Source organism: Schistocerca serialis, chromosome 1, assembly GCF_023864345.2.
Source record: "Schistocerca serialis cubense isolate TAMUIC-IGC-003099 chromosome 1, iqSchSeri2.2, whole genome shotgun sequence".
Lineage (NCBI taxonomy): Eukaryota > Metazoa > Arthropoda > Insecta > Orthoptera > Acrididae > Schistocerca > Schistocerca serialis.
The window spans coordinates 785,833,796-785,848,916 of NC_064638.1; the positions used below are offsets into that span (position 1 = coordinate 785,833,796).

The 15,121-nt window shown below is 40.4% G+C and overlaps 1 protein-coding gene across 1 annotated transcript in view; it reads right to left on the reverse strand.

The window, feature by feature from the left end:
• Nucleotides 1–15,121, reverse strand: part of LOC126483662 (probable medium-chain specific acyl-CoA dehydrogenase, mitochondrial) — a 98,811-nt gene that overhangs the window by 75,355 nt on the left and 8,335 nt on the right. The window contains exons 3-4 of the mRNA XM_050106725.1: nucleotides 10,113–10,280; nucleotides 4,359–4,459 (exon numbers count right to left, since the gene is read on the reverse strand). Of these exons, the coding sequence (XP_049962682.1) occupies nucleotides 4,359–4,459; nucleotides 10,113–10,280 (269 nt within the window). The remainder of the gene's footprint in view (nucleotides 1–4,358; nucleotides 4,460–10,112; nucleotides 10,281–15,121) is intronic.

Sequence of the window (15,121 nt, forward strand, 5' to 3'; positions counted from 1 at the left end):
TCATGCACAAGGCACCCTTTCTTCAATTTTACTGTGGGGCATTCAAGCTACACCTGGAGTTATTATAAATAACATTCTGATTTAAACTTCACTTTACAGAACAGCTCCCAACCAACTTTTCTTTTGTGTTGTTTAAAGCTTTCGTGATGTATTGACTGTGAACCCACTTCCCTGTGTATCTCTACCTTGCTCATGTGTGTAACTACAAATATTTACAAGACTGCAACATCAAAACAAAGCTTGCACAAAAATTGGACCATGAATTGTACTCTCTTTTTTAACAGGAGACTACACACAAGGTGGGTGCAGAACTTAATCAGTTCTGTCGTTTTTCAAATGAGACATTTGATACAGTAAATGTATTTTTATCCAACAAACTAGGGATGTCATTTAAGTAGCATGTTGTATGAAATACCACAGGAAGCGTTTGCTTGTTCTGCAACATTATGGTGTTAGGTGGTCGTAGCAAGGCTTTAAGAAAAGTGATATTAAGGTGCATTCATCAACAGAACTTGAAAAATTGGAATGGGTTTCTACAAAAATTTTATTGAATACAAAATGGCCCATTTTTACAAACTATATTCAACATGAATCAATAACATTTTAAACATTCATATTATATATTATTACAGCTTCTACTTTTTATTCTGAAGTTTACTGTGAAATTATTTTAATATTAAATATATCAAGAAAAATAATAAAAATTAGCCTTCTGAGAATCACCTAAAAAGCAATCATAACTTTAATTCAGTTATGAAAACAAAATACACAGAGCTTGCATTATAGTTTCAAATTTTACTGCTCACAGTCTGAGAGTGATACAGTTTTAAACTAAAAACCTGTAACATTACTAAAATGGGCTTTAAAAGCTCCCCCTTAAGCCTCAATTGACTATAATATTGCGAGCAAAAAAGCAGCCACACCCATGAAAATACAAAAGCAAACAACAGGATGGATAAAAGAAAGGAAGAAAGCCCCCCTACACACACACACACACACACACACACACACACACACACACACACACACACACAGAGAGAGAGAGAGAGAGAGAGAGAGAACTGGCAGGCAGTTACATTGTTCCAGCATTGTGACTGACTGAGCTGAGTTGTTATATTGTGTGTGCAGTTGAACGGCTGTAAGAGGAGACAGAAAGGGAGGTTCAACAGCTTCTTAGGATAGCAAGTGACAGCACAGGAGAAGGGTGAGAATGGAAATATGTACCAGAGAAAGTTCTCCCTGCAGTGGGAAGGAATGGTTACTGCAATGTAATAGCCCACATAAATACAATTTTGAACACTGTGTCATGGTTTACTATTACAGAGGGAGAAGCAACAATAGGTAATTCAAATAATACCCACAGCAAAGAAAAGTATTTAAATGTAAAAAATGAAGTCTCTCAATCTTTTTGTCACAGAAGTACAGTGAAACCTCTGTATAACGTTTTTCAAGCGACCACAAATTCTGAACACTGTATAGAGGAAAACACTATAAATAGGAAGGCTTCCAAATAATAACTATAGGGCATTACTGAAGATAAGGATACCACTAATCAGCTTTGACAAATGGTGCCATAGATGGCATTTTAAATTTTCACAATACTGTAATATGATATTCATTGCAAATGATCAATGTTATCAAATGATTAGTTTTTTGTAATTAAAACATGGGAACCGGTAGGTGGATTGGTGAAAGTAAATGGATCAGTTTGTGCTGCAGAAAGTTGTAACAGATTCTTAAGATATGACATCATTGTCCAAAGCCGACAGGTAGTATCCCGTTCTTCAGTTGACCCAGTTATAGAATATGAGCCAAATTTTGTTTATGATATACTGCACATAATACACAAAAACACAGTATGTGGTACAGATTAAAAAAGAATGAGTTGCAAAAAAATTACTTTAATAATTAAATTATGAAATGGAACTTAAATTTGCCCAAAACTCTAGGAACCCATGCAATCTGAAAACCACATACCTATGATTTTTTTAAAATATTTAAGCAAGCATGTTTGTTTTCTATTTCTCCTTGACTTTGTGGCAATCATTTATTGCTCATTCTGTCCTCAAGTCTATGGGCCATCTTCCTTGTCACTGTCACTTTCACTACCACTATTATTCTCCAAGCTTCTCTCTGCAGTCAGTCCCTCAATACTTTGTACTCCTGTGGTTGCCACGTCGTCATCCACAGCTACAAAGTCCTCAAAAGTGACAGAAACACTGCCTATTAATTCCTGAAACTCTTGCAAATCACTTGCAACATGTTCCACAGGAGCTGCCATCTCATTCTCACAGAATCCGCTTTTGTGAAACACTTTTTAATAGTTTCAGCACTGACTTCCTTCCACAAGTACATAATTAAATTCATTGCCTGTAAAATATTCAGCTTCAGTTGTGAGCTCTGCTGACTTCCCGGTTTTCTTTGGTCCATCAAATTCAAGGCCTTTTATACAAGGGCTATATTTAACCTTAAGGGGTGTATTATTCCCAAGGTTGCAGGTGGCTGGTGCAGTTGGGTGGCAGGAAAATTACTTTCACATTTCTCAGAAAGGATACGTCTGGTGGATGTGCCGCACATCTATAAAACAGCAGCACTTTTCTTGCAGCACTCCCAATTTTGGCGTCAAATTCTCTGAGAAAATGTAAAAATATATCACTCGTCATCCATGCCTTGGCATTGTTCGTATGTTTGCACAGAAATGTGGAAATGTTTTTGAAGCACATCGGATTTTTTGGCTTCCTGATAACCAAAGGTTTCAGTTTTCCACTGCCATCGGCGTTTGTACACAACAAAACGGTAAGATGTTTCTTGCTCTTCTTACCACCATGGCAATTTTCTCCATGAAAAATAAATGTCCTATCCAGCATTAAACTGAAAAACATGCCGGTTTTGTCAGTGTTATAAATGTCACACAGTTTGTAGCCATGTATGAGATTAGGGAGAGTCTGCATCCACTGAGTTACAGTTGGTTCGTCCACACTTTTACTTTCTCCTCATTCCGCTTTGTATACAACATCATGATGCTGTCAAAATTTATCAATCCATCCATTGGACGCCTTAAAATTTTCCATTCCTAACTGCAGTGATATTTGAAGCACCTTCTCCTTCAGAATAGTTCAGTTTATAGGAACGTTTGCAGCACGTGCTTGCTGAAATCAAATTAATAAAACTTCCTCCATTTCATCAAGTCGATGGTTTCACACGCATACATTTCGAATTTCCACAATTCTCAAACCCTTCCATTATCGACGATCTGTTTTTCATAGTAGTGTTGAGTGTTGAGGGGGCCAGTTCATATTGCTTCGCTAGCTCCACATGACTCACACCAGGAGATGCCTCCACTTTTTTAATAACAGAAAACTTCTCTTCCAGAGAAATGTTCTTCCACTTTTCACTCATGTCCACTGATGAAAGCTTAAAAAAAAGTTATATCGAAGACACATTCTCACTAGACACACAAACTGTTTGCTGCTCAGCTCACACAACACGCTATGAATACAAAGCATCGACTGAAATGGCACCAAAAAGATCACAAGCAGAATGTGTGTCACATGTCATGTGACCGGGTTCTGCCACTGACATTTGAAACATGCTGAGCGTGGGCTTTCTGAGCCGGTGCAAACTGTGAATCCACAGAACGGAAAACTATGTGTTAACATCCAGTCACTTAAATGTTATAAAGAGGTAAATAATTGACCTGGGTTCCAAAATTATGAGTGTTACATGGTCGAAATTGTAATATAGAGGAAACTCAGTAAAGAGGAAAATTTAACATTGTTTATGTGGGCTTTTAGTCGGGACCGAAAACAACGGATGTAATACAGAGGAAAACATTATATGGAGGAACGTTATAAAGGGGTTTCACTGTATATTTATTTTCAATCCATGTTTGAATTTAAACACACAAGAGTGTGAAAGAACATCCCCAAGGTTCAATACCACCAATTCGTATTGTAAGAATGCAGTGTTAAGTTATTGGTTTGTGTTTGCATTAAAATTAAAAGTGATGAATGTTCAAAACTTGTAGTGCTAAAAATGAGGATAAAATAACATTTAGAATCCAAGTATGGGGCATGTTTAATCCTAATGTGTTGTAATTTCAAGGATATAAGTAAATGAAAAATTTTGAGACCAAACTTTTAATATCATAAGTTGTTTCAGATACACTTCTCAAATAATTTCATTCAGCCAGGTGGACAACCTACACTAAAATCAAACTGATGAACAGTATAAATCCATAATACTTATTACAATACATTTATTTTTTGTAAAAAAACATGTGAAGGGCATTTCTTAAGGTAACACTTGTCAAACTGATTATGCACTCTATAAAAAAAATGAAGATACACTCTACGTACACCAAGGCCACTGGCTTCCAAGGCTGTCATAATTCCCGTACAGCCATAGGCAAGTTCTTCAGCCATCATACAGCCATCAAAAACTCCTAATCCCAGTCCACCTGAAATTACAGTATGCATTATTCTGGTAGACTCATACCAATTTACAAGTTAGTAAGGCCAAGTATGCTTTTATAATCATAAGCATGAACCTGATGAGAAGAGCTGTCAAATGTTGCTAATTTCTTCTACAATGGAATCTTAATTTGTCAAAAGGCATAATGCAGCTGTACTGGGACAACAAAAATTGCTACACACGTCAGTACATGCAGGTACAGTAGAAAGAATAAGATGGTTTTAGCATCTGTTTAGTACCCAAAAAAACATTTACCAGTTTGTTAATTCCAATGTAAGCAAATTATGGAAAATAATATGATTTGCAGTTATCAAAGTTTCAAACAGAATAAACAGCATACGAGTTGAAACTTCCTGGCAGATTAAAACTGCCTGATAGATCGAGAGTTAAATGTGGGATCTATGCCTTTTGCAAGCAAGTGCTCTATCAACTGAGCTGCTAAAACACAATTCACAACCCACGCTCTCTGCCTTAATTCTATCACTACCTCATCTCCTACCATCCAGACTTCACTGAAGTTCTACCTTGAACTTTGCAGGACTAGAACTCTGGGAAGAAAGGATACTGCAGAGACATGTTGTAGCCACAACCTGGGGGATGGGTCCAGAAGGAATTTTTAACTCTGCAGCAGAGTGTACACTCATGTGCAGCTTCTTAGCAAATTAAAACTGTGTGCTGGACAGACTAACTCAGCTTCAGTCTGGCACACAGTTTTAATTTACCAAGCTGCAGAGTGAAAAATTAATTCCAGTACAAGAGTTTGCTCTGAATTTCGTGAAGCCTCATGGCAGAATTTTTTCTTTACTTACTTCCAGGAATTTCAAACCCACAATATTAATGATGACCATAAGTACAAAATACAACTCACACTGGAAATCTGTCAGGAAGGTTCAAAATTATCAAGTCTGGCAATGGGAACTGTTTAACATTGTTGGAAGGGCAGGCCATATATTTGAGTAATTACAAGTAAGGACCATTACTTTTCACGTGTGTAACTGACCAAATAGATGTCAGATGACTACGGAGAACTTCCAACACCAGAAAACTGCAGGGAAATATAGGACGACCTGCAATATATGGTGCTGGGACTGGCAACTGACCCTCAACATAATCAAATGTAACATACTGCACATAAATAGGCTAAAATACTCATTACTGTATTGATTAGGGTTTGGGCAAAAAATATAGAAGCATCTTAGAAATGCATATTTGAACATAAATGTAGATGCCTCTAGGTTACGCTATGTCATATTTAACCATGAATGGCACCTGCATAGTGAACTCAATACACTGTCAATGTCAACTGTATCCAGAACAATGTTCTGTGTAGTTGTGAGTGCTTTATGTAGGAGTTACATGAAGTCAAATGTGGGCAAGTTGTTAGTGCTCATGGATGCTTCCATAAGATAGTCTGTTTGGTGTTTCAAAAGACGCTGTACCTAAGATTTACACTGCATACAGGGAAGACAGAAATCATCATCTGCTAAGTAACAATGCAGATGAAAGAGTGTGTTGACCAGTCGGTGACAGACAGTCGGTAACAGACAGTTGGTGGCAAGGACTGTGACAAAAAGTAAGAGGATGATACCTGCAAAAGTCATGCCAGTAATTAATGTTGCATACCAGAACCCTGTAAATGTGGTTCCCAAGCCATAAATCCAAGCCAAGTTTACATTAGCCAAGTTTAAATCCGAAGAGTGAAACATGGGGGGAGGGGGGGTGTTCAGTGATGATTTGGGTAGCCATATCAAGGTATTCAATGGTGCCATTGTTACTCTGCAAGGCTGCGTTAATGCCAAGGGTTATGTGACCATTTTGGCTGATCATGACTATCACAAGGTACAGTGTTTGTTCACAATGGTGATGCTGTGTTTCAAGACGACAGGGCCGCTGTCCACAAAGCTTGCATTGTCAAGGTCTGATTTTGTGAGCAAAAGGATGGAATGTCACAGTTCTCTGGCTACCACAGTCACTAGATCTCATTATTATTGAGCCTTTGTGGTCTGCTTTGCAGACAAGGATGAGTAATCACCACCCACCTCCATCATCGTTACCTGAACTTGCCATGATTTTGCACAAAGAATGGTATAGGATTCCCCTAAAAACTGTACAGCACACCTTTATCCATTCTGAGATAATCGAAGCTGTTTTAAAAGCTAACAGTTTTCCTACACCATATTTAGGCACGACAATAAGTTGTATTTGTGATGTTTCCATATTTTTGTATAACCCCTTTATCTAAGAATATACACACACAGTGATTTGAAGTGGCACAGCCACATAAAACTAATCACAGATAAGGTAGATGGCTGATGTGTTGGTAAATGTGCCAACACCTTGTAGATAGAAGCGGCCGAAATGCACGCTATCTAACGCAGACGGGCGTGAATTCTGGAACAGGATAAGTAGTGAATTCTAATAAGAAAAGTATGCAGCTCCTCGAATACTTAACTTTTATTTATCCTTGTTGTTTACAGTATTCTTGATGAGACCTTTCATACGATAACTATCAAACTATGTAAGGCTAATGGCGCCTTGCTAGGTCGTAGCCATGGACTTAGCTGAAGGCTATTCTAACTGTCTCTCGGCAAATGAGAGAAGGCTTCGTCAGTGTAGTCGCTAGCAAAGTCGTCGTACAACTGGGGCGAGTGCTAGTCCGTATCTCGAGACCTGCCTTGTGGTGGCGCTCGGTCTGCGATCACACAGTGGCGACACGCGGGTCCGACATGTACTAGTGGACCGCGGCCGATTTAAGCTACCACCTAGCAAGTGTGGTGCCTGGCGGTGACACCACAATGGCAGACCGAGATTCACTGAAAGAATCCTCAGGAAACGTAGTTCACCCACAGGAAGAACGTAGTTTACAAAACGCTCATTCAACCAATACTCTAATACTGCTCTTCAGTCTGTGATCTGTACCAGACAGGAGTAAACAGAGGAACTAGAGAAGATCCAAAGAAGAAAAGCACATTTCCTTACAGGTTAATTTAGAAAGCAAAAGTGTCACTGACATGCTCAGCCAACTCCAGTGGCAGGATCCTGCAAGAGGGGCATTCTACTTCATAGCGTACTTCACTAAAGTTCTGAGAGCATATATTCCCAAAAGGAAGAAAGGTACATTAGAGTTTAATGTCCCCTCCACATCGAGGTCATTAGTGACAAGATACTAGCCCAGAATGTTTCAAAGAGGGGAACGAAGTTGGCCATGCTCTTTCAAAGGGACTATCCCAGCATTTTCATGGAGAGATTTAGGGAAACCACGAAAAACCTAAATCCAGATGGCCAGACACCTAGTAGAACTATCATCCCCCTGAATTTAAGTCCAGTGTGCTAACCAGTGCCACGTCTCACTCGATACATTCCTGAAAGAGTCAGCCAATATACTGCTTTGTCCTATGTGTATCTCGCAAAAAGACATATTCAAACTCACGTGGAGGCTTACCAGCAGTCGTTCTTCCTGTGGAAAAGGAAAAGGCAGCAGTGACAATGGTACACAAAGCACCCTCCACCACATACCACAAGGTGGCTTGCAGAGTATAGATACAGATGTAGAACAGTATACTATTTCTGCAATTGTGTGACTTGTTATTAGAAGAAAAAATATCTTTAAATATACAATGGAATGAAAAAATAAACAGAACAATCTAGCTTTCACAAACATACACAGTTAAGACTCTCAAATAGTTCAAGGAAAGAAGTTCTGAAATTTTCCTATATTTTCAAATGCACAGTCAGGAAACGGTGTTGCTTAATGTCATAGATTAATAAAAATGAATGCACGAAGTCTCATGCGGACTGGAACTAGAAAAAGTAAACAAAGCATACGATATGTGAAAAATGTGGGAGCATAGGGACATGGTTCAAAATAAAGGAAAGGTTACAGACACACAAAAATTACATAAGCCTATGTGCTAAAGCAAAACATATTTCCCATACTGCATGCATGCAAAACCTTGAAACTAACAGGGATACAATGATTACTGCTTGCATGTAAAACTGTAGAGGTGTGCACGTAAGAAGGCTTCAACGTGAAGCATTCTTTGCAGAAAGATGAGAATATTTTACCTATAGTGAACTCCGTGTGTGCTAAGTAACCTCACCATGCCTAAACTAACAGGAAAATTAATATTAAATGTTCTACACTGAAGCACCAGATAAACTCGTATAGGCACGCATATTCAAATACAGAGATATGTAACAAGGCAGTATATGGCACTGTGGTCAGCAATGACTACATAAGACACCACATGTCTGGCGCAGTTGTCAGATTGGTTACTGCTGCCACAGTGGCACGTTATCACGATTTAAATGAGTTTGAACGTGGTGTTATAGTCGGCGGACGAGCGATGGGACACAGCATCTCCGAGGTAGTGACGAAGTAGGGATTTCCCCGTACAACCGTTTCATGAGCGTACCATGAATATCAGGAATCAGGTAAAACATCAAATCTCCAACACTGCTGTGGCCAGAAAAAGATCCTGCAAGAATGGGACCAACGACAACTGAAGAGAATCGTTCAAAGTGACGGAAGTGTAACCCTTCCGTAAATTGCCACAGATTTCAATGCTGGGCCATAAACAAGTGTCAGTATGCAAGCCACTCAACGAAACATGATCTATATTGGCTTTTGGAGCTGAAGGCCCACTCATGTACCCTCGATGACCGCACGACACAAAGATTTATGCCTCGTCTGGGCCCGTCAACACCGACACTGGACTGTTGATGACTGGAAACAAGTTGCCTTGTCGGACGAGTCTTTTTTTTAATGGGACCAAACTGCTGAGGTTATCGGTCCCTCAAATTGTATTGACTGGGTGTATGTGTACGGGTATGGAGACAACCCATGAATCGATGGACTCTGCATGTCAGTAGGGGACTGATTCAAGCTGGTAGGGGCTCTATAATGGTGTGGGGCATGTGCAGTTTGAGTGATATGGGACCCCTGATACATCTTGTTATGACTCTGAAAGGTGACACGTACATAAGCACGTTGTCTGATCACCTGCATCCATTCATAACCATTGTACATTCTGATGCACTCTGGCAATTCCAGCAGGATAATGCAACACCCCGCAGTCCAGAATTGCTACGGAGTGACTCCAGGAACACTCTTCTGGGTTTAAACACTTCCGCTGGCCACCAAACTCACCAGACATGAAAATTATTGAACACATCTGGGATGCCTTACAAAGTGCTGTTCAGAAAAGATCTCCATCCCCTCATACTCTTATGGATTTATGGACCACTCTGCAAGTTTTAGGGTGTCAGTTCCTTCCAGCTCTACTTCAGACCTTAATTGAGCCCATGCTATGTTGTGTTGGGACACTTTGCATGCTCGCGGGGGCCCTACACAATATCAGGCAAGTGTACCAGTTTCTTTGGCTCTTCACTCCCTACAGGCTGCTGTAACAGAATGACACTGCTGGCTGAAATGTCATGTGGTACAGCGGTCATCACCATTGCGCATCACCTCACCACCCACCATCTTATGTGCACACCACTATGACTAAGGGTTTCAAATTTGGAGTATCCCAATATAACATACACTTTTAACATCAAAGAGATCACATGCGACAATGTAAATTAAGTTGAATTAGATAATTAATTCATAAAAATTCTCATTATATTCAAGGACTCACCACAATGTGTTGGAATATGACCATTCATCAGTCCTAAGGACCACGCTTTTTTAACAATATCCCATGGAAATTTCATTGTTCGATCATATTCAGCGGCAACAGGTATCACTTCTTCTCTTGCAAATTTTCGAGCAAGTTCTTGAAATTCTTTTTGTGTTTCATTTAACTCTAAGGCAGAAACAAAGGTTAGCTTCTTGTTGTGTAAGGCTCAAACAGTTGACTGCATTTATTAAAAAGAGGGAAACTAAAGATTAGTATTTCAGTGTTCGTACAACCAGGAATGACTGGCTTCTAAGCACTACTTTCTGAAAATGGAATCAAAAAAAGTTTACAAACATCTACAGAAGTCTCTTTCATTTGAGAACAAGCACGCATACATGCATACATAACTATACGTACCTCTCGAACGCATGTCCTGTATTGTTATATAAATAAATAAAAGTTTTCCTAAGGTGCAACAGCTGTGGTTAAATACTCTTCAAACTCAAAGAAATTTCACACAAATTAATGTCAATAGCTAAAATAGTATTACTATGCATTTCAGTTTTTAAGTTATGAAGAAATGGATAGAAATTAGCAAGACACAATGAGAATTATTTTATAAAAATATTACTTGGTTCTTCAAAATACATGAGAATTATACACCCATAAGCCATGGACTTCGCCAAGGTAGGTGCTTTGTGCGCGTAAACAACACATATAGCTGTACTGTAGGTGCAACTGCAGTAACAGGGCGTGTGTGGAAAGGCCAGACAAATGTGTGGTTCCTGAAGAGGGGCAGCAGCCTTTTCAGTAGTTGCAGGGGCAATATTTTGGATGACTGACTGATCAGACTTTGTAGCATTTAGTCAACATGGCTCTGTTATGGTTTTGTGAAGGGCTGAACCCAAGAGGAAGCAAAACCTGTTACTATTTCTGAGGGTACGAAGCTCTACCGTATGGCTTACTGATGATGGCACCCTCTTGGTTAAAATAGCTACAATTCAGATCTCCGAGTGGGGCGTACTCAAGAAAATGTTGTCATCAGGAGACAGAAAACTGATGTTTTAGGATCAGATCATGGAAAGTTAAGTAGGTTAGACAATTTAAAAAGGGAAATGCATAGATTGAAGATAGATATAGTGGGAATTAGTGAAGTGTGGCAGCAGGAAGAATGTTATAAACAGAATATCAAACAGGGGTAATGCAAGAGCAGATCTAACAATTACTAAGAAAATATGAATGTAGGTAAGCTACTATGGACAATATAGTGAATGTTTTAACATAGTTGAGGTTGACATGAAGCCAACACCCACCACAATAGTATATGCCTACCAGCTCCACAGATGAAGAGAGAAACAATAACGAGCTAAAAAAATTATTCCAAAAGTTACGGAATATAAAATTATGATGGGTGACTGGAATTCAATAGCAGGAAGAGGAAGAGAAGAAAAACCAATGAGAGTAAGTGGACTGGGGGGGTTAATGAATACGGAATGACGGAAAGAAGTGTGGCAGAATTTTCCAAAGAGCACTAATCAATTATTGCACACACTTGATTTAAGAATCATGAAAGAAAGCTGTGTATGTGGGAGAGACCTGGAGACAGTGGAAGGTTCCATATCTAATGTATAAAAATAAATATTTGTTTGTGCATTTTCTATGCTTTCCTATGCCATTCATTCACGTGTGAAGAAACTTTGGTGAGTTGTTGTGCATACAACTGAATTAATAATACAGGGTGATTCAAAAAGGACTTTACAATTTTGGAATTATACAGGAATTTATTGAGTTAACTTACAGAATCAGCAGATGTGTCATTTTGTAGCAAACATTCCCGTTTCACATAAAAGAGTCACTTTGGTACACTGTGGCTACTATTTTTGGTGAGGCAAACATCCCACAGGTAATCAATTTTTTCCCACACTTGTTGCAGCATATCGGGTGTGACGTGCAACGGAAGCGTAGATTCAATTTTTTAGGTTGGCTAAATTGTTTGGTAGGGGAAGAACATACGGCTTTAATGAAACCCTAGAGACAGCAATCCAATGGTGTCAAGTCTGGGGAGCGAGGTGGCCCATGCAATTGGCCCTTCACAACCAATTCACCAACCTGGGATGTGACTATAGAGGAAACCTCCAACTTCCGTGAGGAAATGAGGTGGTGTACCATCTTGCTGGTAGTAAACCATCCCATCCCTGTCATCTTCAACTGATCAATGGAATTAAAAAGTTTTCTAGCATATCCAGATACACAAAACCAGTGACAGTTTTCTCCATGAAGAAAGGGTCATACACTTTCAGTCTGCTAATGGCAAGTAACACATTAACTTTGGAGCTGTCATGAATGTGTTCCAGCATCACATCTGAATTTTCACTACCCCATATTCTGCAGTTGTGGGATTTCACACGCCACTGATATGAAATGTTGACTCATCACTGAAGATTTTTGCGTTCAGGTATGTCTCGTCCTCCTCCTCTGATGCAACATTTCCAAACGGAATTCCCACTAGCAACCTTACCTGCATCACTAATATGCTGTGCCATTGTGAATATAGTTTCAAGTGTAAATGCCCACGTAGTACTTGTCAAAGAGTCTTTTGTCGAATGCCAGTGTTGTCAGATGCAGGTCGTGTTCATTTTTGTGGAATGCGGGCAAAGCTCTCCCTAACCTGTTCGACATAATCATCAACAAGTGGGCTAGATGGTGATTTATCCTGTCACAGTGAACAACCATCTCAACAAAGCTCTAATGTCAAGAGCAAATTGTAGGCCTGTTGCCAAACAGTTGTTGCAGAGTTCATTTCATGAAAATAAAACACACAGTGAGCACTCTCCGCACCAGTGTAAGTAGCCATTGTAACTGAGAACTAGTCTGGCACTCCTGGTGGAGAAACCAAGTACTGATGCACTACATGAACCAAACTTGAGGTTGTTTGTGGCAAAATGACAAATCTACCAATACTCTAAGTTAAAAATCAAACAATGGAAAATCCATGATGGAATGTAACAATAATATGAAAAGGAAAGTTGCTACTCACCTTATAGCACAGATGCTGAGTCGCAGACAGTAAGGCCTTCATCAAAAATAGACCCCACACACACACACACACACACACACACACACACACACAACTGCAGTCTCAGGAAACTGAGACCACACTGTGAGCAGCAACACCAGTGGGGTGGCAGACAGTTAAGTGCTGCAGGTATGACGGAGGGCAGGGGAGAGGTGTGGAAGGGGGGCGGGGGGCAGAAAAGAAGAGAAGTAAAAAATCTGGGTGCAATGGTGAAATGAGGGCAGTGTAGTGCTGTAATGGGAACAGGGAAAGGGCAGGTTAAATGAGGGCAGAGACTATTGAAGGTTAAGGCCAGGTGGGTTATAGGAACTTAGGAAGTATTGCAGGGGGAGTTCCCACCTGCGCAATTCGAAAAAGCTGGTGTTGGTGAGGAGGATCCATATAGCACAGGCTGTGAAGCAGTCACTGAAATGAAGGATGTCATGTTTGGCAGCGTGCTCAGCAACAGGGTGGTCCACTTGTTTCTTTGCTACAGTTTGTCGGTGGCCATTCATGAAGACAAACAGCTTGTTGGTTGCCGTGCCCACATAGAATGCAGCACAGTGGTTGCAGCTTAGCTTGTAGATCCAATGACTGGTTTCACAAATAGCTCTGCCTTGATGGGACAGGTGATGTCTGTGACCATTGCATCTATTACAGGGGTATGAGACATGAGGTAAGGGGTTGGGAACAGGGGTTGTGTAGGGATGGGCAAGTATATTATGTAGGTTCGGTGGATGGTGGAATACCAGAGTGAGAGGGGTGGGAGGAATAGCAGGCAGGACATTTCTCATTTCAGACCATGACGAGGGCTAGTTGAAATCCTGGTGGGGAATGTAATTCAGTTGCTCCAGTACTGGGTGGTACTGAGTTACGAGGAGAATGCTCTTCTGTGGCCAGACGGTGGGACTTCGGGAGTTGCTGGGAGACTGGAAAGACAAGGCAAGGAAGATTTGTTTTTGTACAAGGTTGGGAGGATAGTTGTGGTCTGTGACGGCTTCGGTGAGACATTCGGTATATTTCGAGAGGGACCAGTCATCACTGCAGATGCGACGACCATGACTGGCTCAGCTGTATAGAAGGGACTTCCATACAGCTGGAACGGGTGGCAGCTGTGAAAGTGGAGGTATTGCTGGTGGTTAGTAGGTTTTGATATAGACGGAGCTACTGATGTAGCCATCTCTGAGGTGGAGGTCGACATCCAGCAAGATGGCTTGTTGGGTTGAGTAGGATCAGGTGAAGCAAATGGGGGAGAAGTTGTTCTGGAGGAATGTGGATAGGACATCCTCACTCTCAACCCAGATTGCAAAGATGTCATCAATGAATTGGAATCAGGTGAGGGGTTTAGGATTCTGGAAGATTAGGAAGGATTCCTCTAGATGGCCCATGAATAGGTTGGCGTAAGATGGTGCCATGCGGGTGCTCATAGCCTTATCCCGGATTTGTTTGTAGGTAATTCCTTCAAAGGAAAAGTAATTGTGGGTGAGGATACAGTTGTTCATGGCAACTAGGAAAGAGGTTGTTGGTTTGGAATCTGTCAGGCATTGGGAAAGGTAGTGTTCAATAGTAAAGGGAAGTGGCATAAATAGTGATGAGCAGAGCTGTAAGTTACCTTAATAAATTTCTACATCATTCCAAAGGTGTATAGCCCTTTCTGACTCACCCTGTATACCCCTACCACCTCTGGAGGTGGGGGTGAGAAAGCATGATTTATCAAATTATATGTGATAACAACTTATATTAACATGAACAAATTGTTTTTATGGTCACTAAACTCATTGGTGACAGCACCAATTACGTTTTATCCATAGGGATGGGAAGGAGATGGGAAAGAGAGGACAAAAGACAATGACCTATCAGTATATCCCTGTAAAACCTGAAGTAACTTCTACCAAATTTTCCACACATCACTCACTGCCAGGAAAAAAAACAACCACTGTGACATTCTTTGCAATCCTATGGCTTGGGATGG